The sequence below is a fragment of the Nesoenas mayeri genome, assembly GCF_963082525.1.
Source record: "Nesoenas mayeri genome assembly, chromosome: 12".
Taxonomy (NCBI): Eukaryota; Metazoa; Chordata; class Aves; order Columbiformes; family Columbidae; genus Nesoenas; species Nesoenas mayeri.
In genome coordinates this window covers 8318115-8332064 of record NC_137547.1, presented here as the reverse complement: position 1 = coordinate 8332064, position 13950 = coordinate 8318115, and the positions used below count along the sequence as shown (strand labels likewise).

Below are 13950 nucleotides of genomic sequence, written 5' to 3'. Positions count from 1 at the left end.
CATTCAAGAATGCCCAAGATACTTCAGGACAGGTGAGCTGGGAGAAGTACCAACAGTGATGGTACCTAAAAGTTGCCCTGGAGCCACCTGAGAGGAGACATGTGGGCAGGAGGGAGGGAGAAAAATCTGCACAAACCATCCGGGGCAGCAAGACAGGAGAAGAAAAAGAAGCATGAATTTTTGAAGGCACATCGAAGGAATTGGGCAGGAAAGATCGGCCTCGCAGGCCTGGTGAACAGAATGTTCATTTCAGAAGAGCAAGAAGGCTGTAACTGTGGCAGGAGGGGGTGACGTTGGCTCTGAAATGCCTTCCTGCCCCAAAGAAACACTCAGAAGAGGACACAGAGCCCACCCACTCTGCTGTGCACCGCTAGTGCAAACCAGAAAGAGATTACACAAGATTTAGGATCAGAGACTTAAAATACAATGACCTTTGTGATATCTGTACATAGGGAACTTAATACCACTCCTAACCTTGCCACGCTCTGCTGTAACGCTGGGAGGTTCCACCACTGCTACAACTGCGCTACTGCACAACCAGAAAGCTTGTAAATGCCCCCGGCATCAGTCGCATTGTTCCTTTGCTACTGGGAGTTGTCAAACACAATGTAACGGCTCTCCACATAAGATAGATCATGGGAGCCAGCTAACCTGCCCCCCCCAAGAGCAAACATGTAAACATATTTTTATGTGTTGACTCATTTTACTTCCAAGCATACTTGTTAATCCATCATGCTCAGCTGCCGACACTAAATTCTATCACAGCTAATTCATACCTTAAGCTATCAGAACAGGAGTCTTCCTCAGCACTGGCTGCAAAGGGAAGGAGCTGGTCTCTGTTGAATCTGAGATTGCAGAGGTGTTTTCTTTCTTCTCCCAGCTGTTACAATCATGTGGGTCACACTAAAAGTGATAAAGCCAGGCTTTGTGTGTGCTTGGGACTGCTCTCCCTGCCAGCTGAGCTGTCACCATGAAGGTGGGTGGCCGTGGGTGGCCGTGGCCTCTCTCCCGCACCTGCAGGAACCTGTTTGCTCCTCCCAGCTGTTTGCTCTTCTGCCTAAATCTCCTGGGCTGCAGGACCTGCCTGCACTAGGCCTGGCTAGGCTGTGGGAACAGTCTGCTCCAGGGAATTCAGCCAGGCAGAGCTCGGCCTGAGGCTCCTCTGTGGAGGACAGGCGGCCTTGCGGGGGCGGCCGGGCTGGGCTGTGGGGGCCCCTGCCAAGGCCAGGCCGCAGGATCCTGGGCCTGGGCCAAGGCAGAGCCGTGGGACGTGCCGGGCCGGGCCCGGGCTGTGCGGTGTTGGCGGGGGGTGCAGGGCCGGGCCGGGGCCGGGCCCGGGCTGTGCGGTGCTGGCGGGGGGTGCAGGGCCGGGCCGGGCCCGGGCTGTGCGGTGCTGGCGGGGGGTGCAGGGCCGGGCCGGGGCCGGGCCCGGGCTGTGCGGTGCTGGCGGGGGGTGCAGGGCCGGGCCGGGGCCGGGCCCGGGCTGTGCGGTGCTGGCGGGGGGTGCAGGGCCGGGCCGGGCCCGGGCTGTGCGGTGCTGGCGGGGGGTGCAGGGCCGGGCCCGGGCTGTGCGGTGCTGGCGGGGGGTGCTGGCGGGGACGGGCCGGGCTGTGGCCCCTGGCTGGGCCGGGTCTCGGGGCCGCGGGTGCCGGGATTCCCCGTTGCCACGGTAACCGCGCGGCCGGCCCAGCAGCCCCCGCGCGGCCGTTGGCCCCGCCCCGCCTCCGACGGTTGCGCCCGCCATCTTGAGGCATGGCAGTCCCGCGGCCGCCGGCCCCTTTCCAAGATGGCCGCTCGCTCTTCACCGGACACTTCCGTCCTCGCTGAGGCCTCCAGCTCCCGGCGCGGCGGCGAACGCGGCGGCCCGTTGGCGCGGGCCCTTCCGCGGCCCCTCGGCGCTCGGTAGCTGTCGCCGCCCCTCAGAGGCCTCCAGGCGGAGCGGGTCATGGCGCTGCAGCGGCTGCTGCTGCTCCGGGGACGCTGCAGCTGCTGGCGGAGGCCCGGCCTGCGGCCAGTCCCGGCCTGGGCCCGCTCGTGGCCCGGCGGCGGTTCCCTCGGCGCAGGACGCGGCCTGCAGGTAACGGCTGCCGGGGCCTCTCCCCGGCCCTTCTGCAGCGTCCCCGAGCGGGCAGCGGGCCCCCGGGAGCGCCCGCAGGAGACGGAGGGCGGGGGGGCGGGTCTGCGCTCAGAGCATCGCGATCGCCTGGGCTCTTGCTTCGAGAAGGGGAGAGAAGCACATAGAAAACAGCGATTAAATTCCCTGACACAGCGTAATTTTAGCAGGGTGTGTTATAACAGGCCAACCAGTGACGGTTTTAAACTAGAAGAGGGGAGATTCAGGCTGGACATGAGGAAGAAATTGTTGCCCTGAGGGTGGTGAGAGCCTGGCCCAGGTTGGCCAGAGAGGTGGTGGATGAACCATCCCTGGAGACATCCCAGGCCAGGCTGGACGGGGCTCTGAGCAACCTGAGCTGGTGAAGATGTCCCTGCTCATGGCAGGGGGGCACTGGGGGAGCTGGAAAGGGCCCTTCAACACAAACACCCTGTGGTTCTAAGGTGTCTCAGGTGAGACCAGCCCACAGGTCGGTCTCTTCAGTGCTATGTGACAGTAACTTGGGGGAAATATATGAAGAGAATAACTAGGCTGTCGTAAGCCAGAAGACATTGATTAAAGGCTGTTTTCTTTTCTGCCTTGCCTGTGATACACGCACCCACCATGCTGGTGTGCGCCAAGATGTGTTTTCTCATCTTGCTGTGCTGATGGTGTCGCAGGGCTTGCCAACGTGCCCCTTTTGCAGAGTCATAGAATCGTTGTGGTTGGAAAAGACCCTCAAGATCATCAAGTACAGACAACACTTTGTTTAAACAAGGCCTCCAATATGGTTTAAGACTTTAATTTCTCTTCAGTGCAGTGTAAAAGCACTGGCCATCCAAGTAGGTGAAGGAGGAAGAACAATTATGAGGCTCATCTGTGAATCGTGCCAGGTTTTTCTGTGATCCATTTAAACCAGTCTGAGCTGTTCTGTTCTAGCAAGTCTCGATCCCAAGAGGTAACCCTGAGCCAGCCCCAGCAGTTGTGTTGCTGCTCTGCAAACCCGGAAGGAAGGGTGAGGGATTTCAGCCCTGACAGTGCCCGTCTGGTTTGCGGCACAGGGATTTGTAGAGGGCTGGCGAGTCAGAACCATGTGTTGGAGAACAGGCAAGACTTGCGTTCAGTGGGAATATGAATTAGTAAATAAATGTTGGTTCACGTGTTGTGAAATTGCCTTTAAATGGGAATATCAGCTGCAGGATGACTCCCTGGGGAAAGAGCCCTGTTGTCCTTACTGCCCTGCAGCCGTTACAGAGCAGAAGTCCTGAAGATTTCCTTTTGTGGGAGGGTATCTGTACATTTTAAGAAGATTTCTAACATATCTTTATAATGAAGAACAGGGAGGGGGGAAAAAAAAAGATACCATTTTCAAGTGTTTTGAGAATACGTTTCTATTTATGCATGTGTTTTCTTTAAACTGGGTTATAAACAACATCTTCAAAGTCACATGGCAAGTCCACAGCACATCAAGGCGTGATATTCAGGTTTCCCAACTGCTGGTCCTTCACCTTACCCATAATGTTTTCACATTTAGAAATGTGAGTTTCTTGGCCTACAGAAAAGTAATCACAGTATTTTTCTCATAGTTGTCATTTTTTTTTCTTTATTTTCTTCCTCAGAGCCTTCTGTCACAAACACTTTCTCCCACGCGTCAGGGTCTCAGTGGAGTCCTGGTGAAACAACATGTAATTCGAGATCCACTTAGGCTTTGGAATCTCTTAGGTGAGTCCTAAAACAGGCAGATGAAAGGAAAAGGTCTTATGAAGAGTACTGACTCTTCCCTACCCTCACTGCCTGCGTTCCTCTAACTGAAATCAGGCTGTTCTGTGCTTGGCTTTGGGAGCTGCGTGCGTTTTGCAGGGGTTCTAAGCTTTGATTTGGTGACAGGGATGAACAATGGCACCTTTCCACAAGGAGCTCAGCATGATTAAGTAAGCGCTTGAGTCATTAGACCTGCAAGCTAATTGAAAAACTGCAATTTGAAAGTGGAGAATCTTTCTCTGCCTCATTACCAAAGCCTGAGATGAAAATGTCCTGCACCTTGGTAAGAAATCACACCATCTGACCTTGCTGAAAGCTTTGCGTTGGAGCAAGTTAAACGCGTGTGTTAGAAAATCTATTCTGAATTAGAGCAGAAGCACAGAAGGGTAAAACAAAGGCAATTATTCTTGTTGCTGCCGCCTTCAGATTGGAAAGATGAATTTGCTGATGCTTTTGAGGTTTGAACAAAACTGGTCATGGCTGTTCTGGCCGGTGTGGGCCTGGGGAGCTTGGGCTGCTTTACCTTTAAGAGGTTTCTTTTTTAAGTTAAAAATATATGCATAATCTTTCAAAAGGCAGCAAACGCTCTAGTAGAACTCGCAGTGGACAAGCAGCCCAGTTTCTGGGCTCACTCCTCTTTCTGGAGCCCCATGAAAGACCATGGGAGGTGGAAGCTGCTGCTGTCAGGTCACTCGTTTTCTGAGATTTCTGCATTTTTCTGGTGGAAAAAGCCTTTGCTTATTGTTTTGTAGCAGCAGCTATGAGTCTTGCTGGTTGTAGCCTTACTTTCTTGGTTCTTATTAGAGTATCGTAACAGCGTTTACTGAGAAATCAGCATTTAACTCAGTGCATATGTTGCTTTTAATAAGCATTTACAGTTCCTGTTGGGAGGCTGCTCTTACCTGACCACACCAGTGTTAGCTATGGTTATGCCTTGGGAAACATGTATGTTTCAGCACTGAAGAAATTTCTCCAAATTATTTTATTTGCTCCTTTAAAATAATCTCTGAAAAAAAGCCATATTTTGATTGGATTGTCAAAAAAATATCCTGGAAGGAGCCTGTCCCACCACTGCTCCCCCGATGCTGTCCCGTTCCCTGGCACAGAACGACGCTGTGCTCAGGTGCCTGTGGAGCTTCGCTTGCTCTGCTGTGTAACCTCATCTGGGTGTTCCTGCTCTGGCAGGGGGATTGGACTGGATGATCTTTCAAGGTCCCTTCCAATCTCTGACATTCTGTGATTTGGAGCTCCTGTGTGTTTTTGCCATCTTCACTCCCCCTTTCTCACTGTGTGCTGGTAATAACTCTTGAACTCCGCTTACCTGCAGGTAGCACTTACTGGTTTAGTACTTCAGGTTCTTGGAGGAGTAACCAGAAGAATGGAGGATTCAAAAGAAAATCTCCGCAAGAGGACGAGGGTATGTACGAGCCAAAAAGGTGTTTAATTAAACTATATGTGGGGGGTGAGGGTGTTCAGCCTGGAAGAGCCACCTTAATGCTTCTGTCTATGGTGGGTGCTGCAAACTTGTACCCGCACCTTCCCACCTCTGCGAGCCTGTGGCTGAGAACAAGTTGAAAGGGTTAGTTTTGGTTTAGATGATGGAATATTAAGGTTTAAGACAGATCATGAAGCTGGTTCTCTTTCTGTGCCTCTTTTCATCCTGTGCAAATAATTTTATTGGTGTTTGCCTTAGTTTTGCAGCCTTACAAAGGGGAAAAGTATTAATTGAGTTTTGCTGTGGAGGTTTTGTTGCAGACTGTTTTAACTCAGTAAGCTTGTATTAAATAAATTCAGCTTAAGATGGATTCTGGTTTTTTCTTATATTTCATTTACCTTCACTGTGAATGTCTCTCTACTCCTAGTTAAAAATAGAGTTCTTAGCTGTCTTACTAATGGCACTTGCTCAGAATTTTTCTATGTTTTTAAGTCAGTCTCTCTAGCTTCTGTTTTTTACATGTCTTGTACCACCTAAGCCCCAGGCATCCTGCTGTACAGGACATTTTGAAAATGAGTTTTGTCTCACTAAATGTGTTCTGGAACCAGGGATATGCATGGTGTGCCGAGTGATGTTGAGAAGTACCTTAAGCTTAACGGGGTTGGAAATTTAATGAAACTAATGGAGGGGGGTGCAGGGGAATAACTTTAGCGCATTAGACAAAACCTTTGTGCAACTTCTGCCAGGCAGTGTTCTGGTCCCTGTGGGAGGCACCATTATTTTCTACTGGTAGATTTTCACCAAACATTTTTTCAAATACGAGCAGATTTGTAGCTGGTCCTTGGTATTGTCATCAGCTTTCTGCTGTTTGTAGATTGACAACAGCTGCATTCCATTTAAAAATTGTAATTTGACTCTTCTGTAAAGAAAATCCCGTGCTTGTTTGTGAGTACATGCCTCCCAAGAACTGAAGTGCATGCAAAGATCTGGGCTCTGGATAAGGCAGTTTTCAGACTCCAGTGTGGATTTTGAGCTGTGAGGTCCCAGAGTTGATGGCTTGGCCTGGATCTGCTGGGCTGGTGGAGTGAATTAAGAACAGGGTGTCAGAAATGGCCCAGGTGAAGGTCTCATTCTTGTGTCTTGGCAGTAGTGCTTGCAGAAGCGTAACAGACCGGAGCGTTTTCTTCATTTTGTGACATTAGTTGGTGCTTGCGGGGACTGGTGATGCGTTGAGCGAGTTTGTGTCTGTCTGCTCTGCTGCTCGTTTCCTGGCCCTTTGAGTCAGGAATAAACCTGGGGATGAAGGGCTCCAGGCCTTGGGAAGCACTTAACATCATGCTTAAGTCACACAGGTTATGATATAATTTTATAAATTACATGTTAAACTTCTACCTAGGTATCATCAAGTGATACAATAGCTTGGCTTTTCCTTTGCTGCGCTTAAACACAGTGATTGAATCATCTTGGACTGACTTTTGAAGTAAAAGCTTTCAGCTGCCACTGACTTTTAGCCTGGCTCAAGTCATTGCAGTTATTTGAGGGAAGAGCTTGGCTGGTTTGATCCATTTAAATGGGTTGAAGTAGTCATTGAATGTCCCCTTGTTAAATGGGATGCAAGTGCAGGTATCGCGGGGTCCTTGCTGAGGAGGTGGAAGCAGAGAGGTTGGGCTGTCGGCGTCTGCGAGACTGCGCGGGGTGACGAGGCAGCGCCGCGGAGCAGCGGTGCAGCTGTTAAACCAGCCAGCAGCAACGCGCCGTGTGTGGCGGCCGCTGCTCTCCCGTGATTAATGGGCAGCTTGGCTTTGGGAGGTGGAATGCTACCCCCGGTCTCCAGGGGAATCCTTGTCTCTGCAGTAATTATTAAAAAGAACTCTTCAAACTGTCACTGCAGCCCTTGCAAGGTTTTAATCAGAGAGTTCAGATGTGGGGTTAATGGCAAATCATTGCTTCACGGAGGCTTTTTGAGATGAAAAAGCTGGAAATGTTCCCACAGCTGTTGCTTGTGAGTGTCGCATCCAGTTACTGGTTCTAATTTACCAAATATTGTGGGGTAGCTCCTGGTGCAATGTGAACCTTACACTGTAAAGACAGTCGTACTTTACATAAGCTTAGAAATAGATTGATTTTTTCCTTAATTAAATGCAGAGTAAAGTTTTGTGTTGCCTTCTAGAATTTTTCTATTTTTGCTGGAATTATTCAGCTGTAGGTTAAAGGTCCTCGGCAAATCTAATTCCTGGAAACTGGAGAAGCTGGTTGTGCCTGGATATCTAATGGCCAGCATTTACCCTGCAGTGATCTTGTTGTGACCGTATCCTCAGTTGTGTGCTGTAGAACATATTATATGCATCCTCACTTTGTCTGAAATTGAATACAGGAAAGTGCTTTAGCAAGAGTTGACTCTGATGTCTCCGAGGAACTTGTGTAGCGATAGATGGACTTTCTTTCTGTCAGTATTTGCTTTGCCAGAGTAGTTTATTTTCCCTACAGCATCTTTCTTTTACAACTTGTTCAGCTTTTCAGGATATTGCCCAGACTAAAGCCTATATCATACTATATTCTGGTTTTCTTTACTAAGACTATAGTGGGTGTCATCCTGCAACTTTGATGAATTGCTTTGTTCTAATGAAGCTGGATCTAGCAGATAACAGAAGTGAGGCGATGGCATCAATGGGCTGGATGCAGCGTCTGAGCTTGTCACTGTCCTTTGGAATTATGATATTATCTGAAAAGCTGCATTGTTTCTATTTAGGAACAAGCCTTTCCTGTTAAATGTGGAGCAGAGTGAGGAAAGGAGTGACAAATGATGCTGTGTAGCTGAAGGACAGAGCACTTTTTTTAGCATCTGACTGGGTCATATGTTTGTCCCCTGGTTTTGTGGTGGTGTGCGTAGAGTCTAATTGATAGCCGGTGATAAATGCTGGTGTCAGAACATTTGTTAGGAATTTGCAAATAAATCTAATCTGGGCTGCAGGAAGCAGATGCGCCAGCAGTCCAATGGCACAGAATTAATTTATTTCTGGGTGTAGAATAGTATTTATGTATGCCATGTTGCCGTTGATGTTAAATTGTATATCAGGAACAAATGCTAAATTATATATCCAGAACATCCACATATGACTGGAAAGAGAAGGAGACATTTGTTGTCATCGTAACAACCGAAACTCTAGTGGTTGCCATTGAACTGTGCTGTGACAGCCCTTTGCAGACCACAGAATTTTAAATTTGCCTGTGCAGTGCAAAAATGTTGGGAGTCTGGAAAGACAAAAAAGGTTTGGTGCCAAATACTTGAAGTAAACCATCCCTTCTTCTCATGTCATCATTCCAGTATGTCATGAGTACAGCAAAGGCGGGGAAGGCACATCTGGCATGGAATCCCTCTTTGAGGCACATCTTTAATGTGGACAGCTTAGCAAACCTTTGCAAACAGGAGGTTGGTTGTGTAGCATGGCAGAAAATCTGTGCAATTTTGTTGAGACAGTGGGATTGATTTGCAGTGTAATCATATGCATAGGTGAGCTGCAGATCTTGTCTCCTGTGCTGTTTCAGATTCACTGCAAATGCAGATGTTTTCTGAGGCAGCAGAAACGTTGTTGGCCTTGTGATCCAGGGTGCCAGCGGGTCGGGAGCTCCCCAGGAAGCAATTCTCTCTCATAACACTGTGCTGTGTGATTTGCCAGTGACGCTCGGACTAGTTTTACTCATATTTTCCAGTGGGTGTGTCAGCAACAGCCTGAGGACTCAGCAGCGTAGAAGCACATTACACAGAAATGGGCTACAGTCAGTCTTGAATCTGATTTTTAACAACAAGGGTCCGATGGCTTTATTTGGTCTGTATCCATATTAGGCAAGTGAGATTCTCTTGTTTTAGCACAGAGTGACATTTGGTGGGATTGTGGTGGGTCTAGTGGACTGTGAGCATCTGAAGTCTCCTGGACCAGGATTAAACTGCCTTAAAACAGGAACTACCGATCAGGGCTTTTCAAAATACGTCTGAGATCGCTGTCTGCCTTTGTATGCAATCAGTAACTCGTGGAAGCGAGGGGCTTTCTTGGGCCCGCTGGTGCTTCAATTCTTCTTTTTTACTGGTGCAGCAATTAGAGCGAAAGACGTGATGATCCTGCATTGTGTTCTGTGTGCGCAGTGCCTCACCGCCTGGCTTTGGGGCACTGGGGAGCAGCTACAAAGAGCCACAGCTGTGTGATGCACGCCGGTTTTCTGCTGGCCAGCAGGATGCAAACAGTTGCCTGAAAGAAGGCAAATTTAAGGGTAGATCTGAGCGCTTGTACTTCCATAGCTGGACTTTGGGCCTGTTTGCCTGTACAGCTCAGGGCCTGTGGTTTGACAGCCTGGAAAGGTCTGGGAATCTCATGCGATGTGAAAAAACTGACTCACTTCTGTGACCTTGGGCAAGTCCCACAACCTCCTTTGTGAGCCACACCAGAAAATTGCCCATGCAGCACAGGTTGGGCACCATGCCTGCACCTTCGGGAGTACCAAACATGCAACAGACAAACCCCACAAACTTTAACAATTCTGTTATGTGTCTGTTTGTCATTAAATTGTCCCTTCTTTGGGTCAGAAAGATCTGCAATTACATGTTTGTATCTTTTTTTTGTTTTCCCTCTATTTTTTTAAAGAGGAAGAGAAGCGCAGGAAAAGGGAAAATCAAATGCATCTTGAGCGCTTACGGGCTCTCCTCATCATCACCTTCATCGTGCTTATGTTTCGGTTCATGGTCGGTGAGAACAGAGAAGGGACCAACATTTCCTGGAACTACTTTGTGAATGAGATGCTGGCCAAGGGGGAGGTGCAGAGGATCGAAGTGGTGCCGGAGAGCGACATTGTGGAAATTTATCTGCACCCAGGGGGATCTCCACATGGACAAGTTGTGAGTGACTTTCTACGATTGCAGCAGATGATCTTAGATTATACTGTTGAGAGGAACTGAATTAACGAATATATATGTTTGGTAAAACTATAGCTAGTAAATTTGCTCTTCATTAATTTTTATCTTTCTTGTATTTGAAGTTCTGGGGACTTCTGTTACTTGTATCAATCTGGAAACTAAGACCTTTACTTTAAGTTGTAACAGTAATTAATAATGGCCTGGAAGAAAATCTTACATATGTCTAAAAAGCTGGAAAAACTCAGTAGTTTTTCCTACCAGCTCAGTCTTGTATGTGAGAAGGTATCTAAAGATTGTGAACTCTTATTACTAAATCTTGTTTCAAAAATTTTCTCCTATTTGGACTTCAGCGTCAAGTGTTCTGTCAAACTCCATCAGACTTTATTCTTAAATATTCCAAAATGAAACAAAGTGAAATTTGATTATTTACTTAGTTCCAGGAGTTGCCACTAAGAATCATTACAGGCTGCCTTGGGAGATTAAAATATTGGTTTTGGACACATCCCATTTTGTTCAGTGATTTATGATCCATTTGCAAACTGCTGGATGAAATTCGTTTCTGATAAAGACACAGAAACAAGGCCCAAGAAGTCTGATGCACTTTTCCATTTATAGTACAAAATTTTGTCTGAGCCCAAGGTGTCAATATAACTGGGTTATAATGCTAACTCCATCCTCCAGCTTGTTGCATCTCCTTTTCTCTAAAGAGCTGAGACATAGCTTTTGGCTTTTCTGCTTCTGTAAGATGCTGAAAAGCCTGGGGGTGTCCCCAGGTTCCTTTGGAGCCCTAGTGCCAGTTCCCTGCTCCTGAGTTCATGGGTGCAGCATCAAGGGATGTAACGTAAAGCTAATTTTTATCTGACGTGTCCATGCTGTGCACTTGTTGCTGTATTCTCACACTACAGTACTTAAATGCTGCTTTTGATTTCATGTCCCCAGAACGTTACCCTGTTGTACACAATGCGGGTGGCAAACATTGACAAATTTGAAGAGAAGCTGAGAGCTGTGGAGGATGAGCTGAATATTGATGAGAGAGAGAGAATCCCTGTTTCCTACAAACATCCTGGCTTTTATGGAAAGTATGATAGAAATTTATGCTGATTGTTGATCTTATATCGGTGATAACATCCCTCACTTGGAAAGTCCCTTTCAACTAGATGTTATTATAAATATAGAACAAAAAAGCGGTCTCGGTTTTGGAGCACTTACCCTATTTTTCGGAAATAGACACGCTCTAGATGTGCCTTAATGTTTGAAAAGTGAGGGTCCCAAGAAGGTATGTGGAACTGCAGCATGCAGCAGACTAAAGTGTTTTGGGTCAGTGTCAGCAAGTCTGAGGAAAGTCTGCGTTCCTGCGGAACTGAGCACTTTTTGTCCTTATAATCAATTATTCAAGTGCAGAGCGGGATAGAAACCCTGACTCAACAAGTGCTGCTCCAGCCTGGTGCTGCGTGAGCCTCGCCCGTCAAAACGCTCTGAGGAAGGTCTGTGGTGGTGGTTCAGTCTGTAGAAATAAACACCTTGTCCTGGCCATGTCTCCAGCCGCTGCGGATCAGAGGGCAGCCCGCGCGCTCCCGCTGCGCCACATACCGACCCGAGACGCTTTGATGCTCGTGTACAAAATCCCCGTGAGAGGAGTGCCTGTGTCAGACTTCCAGCCCTGTTCTGTTACCTGAAACCAAGATCGTTTGCTTAAAAAAAAAAAAAGCTCAGAGGTTTTAATTCCGAAATGAGTTACTATGAATGAGAAGAGGGGAGATCTGCCAAAAGACTGCAGAGCACTGGCTGGACTTTATTCTGTGCTTTATGTGATATACGAGTGTTCTGTGGTCATTTGCTGCTGAGGTGGCTTATTTGCCCTTTTGTTAAGACCAGCAGCTTATTTCTGCAAAACAGGATTTATGGGCTCCACAGTACAAATGTTGGGATCTTTAAAATACTGAATAAGTTATCTTGAGTTGTATTTACCAAGTCATGGCTGAGCATTTCAATTTGTACCTGTCTTGCTTTTGTCCTTTCAGTGACATCATTTCCCTGATAGTGACGCTTGTGGCTGTGTCCATGTTGTGGAGCATCTTCCGCCTCATCAGGGTTGCGAGCCGAGTGGGAGGATTCAACGCCTTTGTGAGTATCCTGGATCTTGAGGTTGTTTTGCAGCCTGTGGGTAGTCCTGTGTTCTGCTGGCCTCATCTCCTCCCTTTTCCCCAGCAAAATCAATGCAGAATGAGAATTAATTGGTGCCAAGGACTCTTCAGTCTTGACACATCTTGCATCTGTGGATTGTGCAGTACCCGGCCGTGGCGGAGGCTCCTGCTCTCCCCGGTGGCAGGAAGGGCTGAGCTGGGTGAATTTGCAGTCCTGTTTGCTCTGCTATTTTCAAAGCTTGCTAATGAGTTGCAGCTGCAGATGGTGTTTTTCACTGGCTCCTGCCAATATGCCTCCCATACAGCCAGAAGTAGGAATTGCTGCTTTCTGCAAAACGAGTTCTCAATTTATAAAATATGTTCAGATTCTGGATTTCATTATGTGTTGGCCTGTTCTGCTCATGCCACATGCCTCACTTGCAACATCAGTCAAATCTCCGCCTCCCCAATTCCACCCTTGCGTGGATCAGCTGATGGAATTCTGCAGAAATCAGCCCGGAGTGCGCTGCCATTGACCACAGGGATTTGGGAATGAAAATACGGTGAATTGGGTCCCTTGTCAGATTTCCCATTCAATCTCCTCCGTGATTCTCTTCTGGCCTTGGGATTCGCTTTACACAAAGGGATGCAGCTGCTCAGAGGAGAAAAATATTGTAAAGTGTTGAGTAATGAGGGCCTTGAGGACTCAATTCTGTCCTTGCGTAAGTGAGGACAGCCAGGCCCTGCATGTTTAACTCTTCAGTTGGATAAGCTGATGTTTCTGAGGCCTAAGTTACAAACTTTCTTCTCAAAGGAAAAAAAAAATCCCAAGTAGCTTTGTGCAGCAGAGCGTAATGAGGAGTTACAAGTAAGACATTTAAATAAATTCCTGTTTACACTGTCACTGTGGCTTAACACACACCAGGAGACCGAAATGTGGTGGCTGTTAAATTTGGGAACCTGTAGTTCTGTCCTGGGTTGTGTTGCAGTAGAAACCAGTGGCAGCATCAGACAGCGGTGCAAAATGTGTGTTTATGTGCGTCTACAAGACCATATTGGTAATTATTTACCACGAACAATTATTTACCATCCATACATATTCCTCAAAATTACACTTATTCCATGTGTTTTAAGAATCAGAGCATTTAAAAATTGGGGAGAAGATCCCAAATAAGGTTTGGGCCATTCTACACATTTTTAATAAATATCCCTGCCTGGTCCACATGGAGTGTGAGCTGGATTGTGTTGGGACTGTTGCTGCAGGTTTATTCCATCTCTTCCCAGCAACATGTGGATAAAGTTTTGAGTCAACAATCCAGCTGTGAAGTGTTTCCAAAGCAAAAGTTAGTAAAACACCAATGCATCAGTGGGCATTTCAGTGGTTTTTGTTAGGGGCAGCTTATAGCTGTGCTGTGCCATCTCCCGAAGTAGAGCAAACAGCCTTTCCAGCCTGTCGCCTTGTCTGAAGTCAGACCATGTCTTCAGTACTTGTGCTGCCTTCCACAGAACCAGCTGAAAATGGCTCGTTTCACCATCGTCGATGGGAAATCTGGCAAAGGGATCAGCTTCAAGGACGTAGCAGGAATGCATGAGGCGAAAATGGAAGTCAAAGAATTTGTGGACTATTTGAAGG

General features: G+C 47.6%; 1 protein-coding gene across 2 annotated transcripts in view; it reads left to right on the top strand.

Moving 5' to 3' along the window:
- The first annotated feature begins 1745 nt into the window (after positions 1–1745).
- The window catches only part of SPG7 (SPG7 matrix AAA peptidase subunit, paraplegin), a 29660-nt gene continuing 17455 nt past the window's right edge, over positions 1746–13950 (top strand). The window contains exons 1-7 of one of the 2 annotated variants that reach the window (XM_080352135.1): positions 1746–2077; positions 3712–3814; positions 5208–5270; positions 9926–10176; positions 11134–11273; positions 12216–12318; positions 13824–13949. In XM_080352135.1, coding sequence (XP_080208261.1) covers positions 1946–2077; positions 3712–3814; positions 5208–5270; positions 9926–10176; positions 11134–11273; positions 12216–12318; positions 13824–13949 — 918 coding nt within the window. In that variant the 5' untranslated portion in view covers positions 1746–1945. Of the gene's footprint in view, positions 2078–3711; positions 3815–5180; positions 5271–9925; positions 10177–11133; positions 11274–12215; positions 12319–13823; position 13950 lie in introns of both variants that reach the window. The other variant, XM_080352134.1, reaches the window with a different exon arrangement.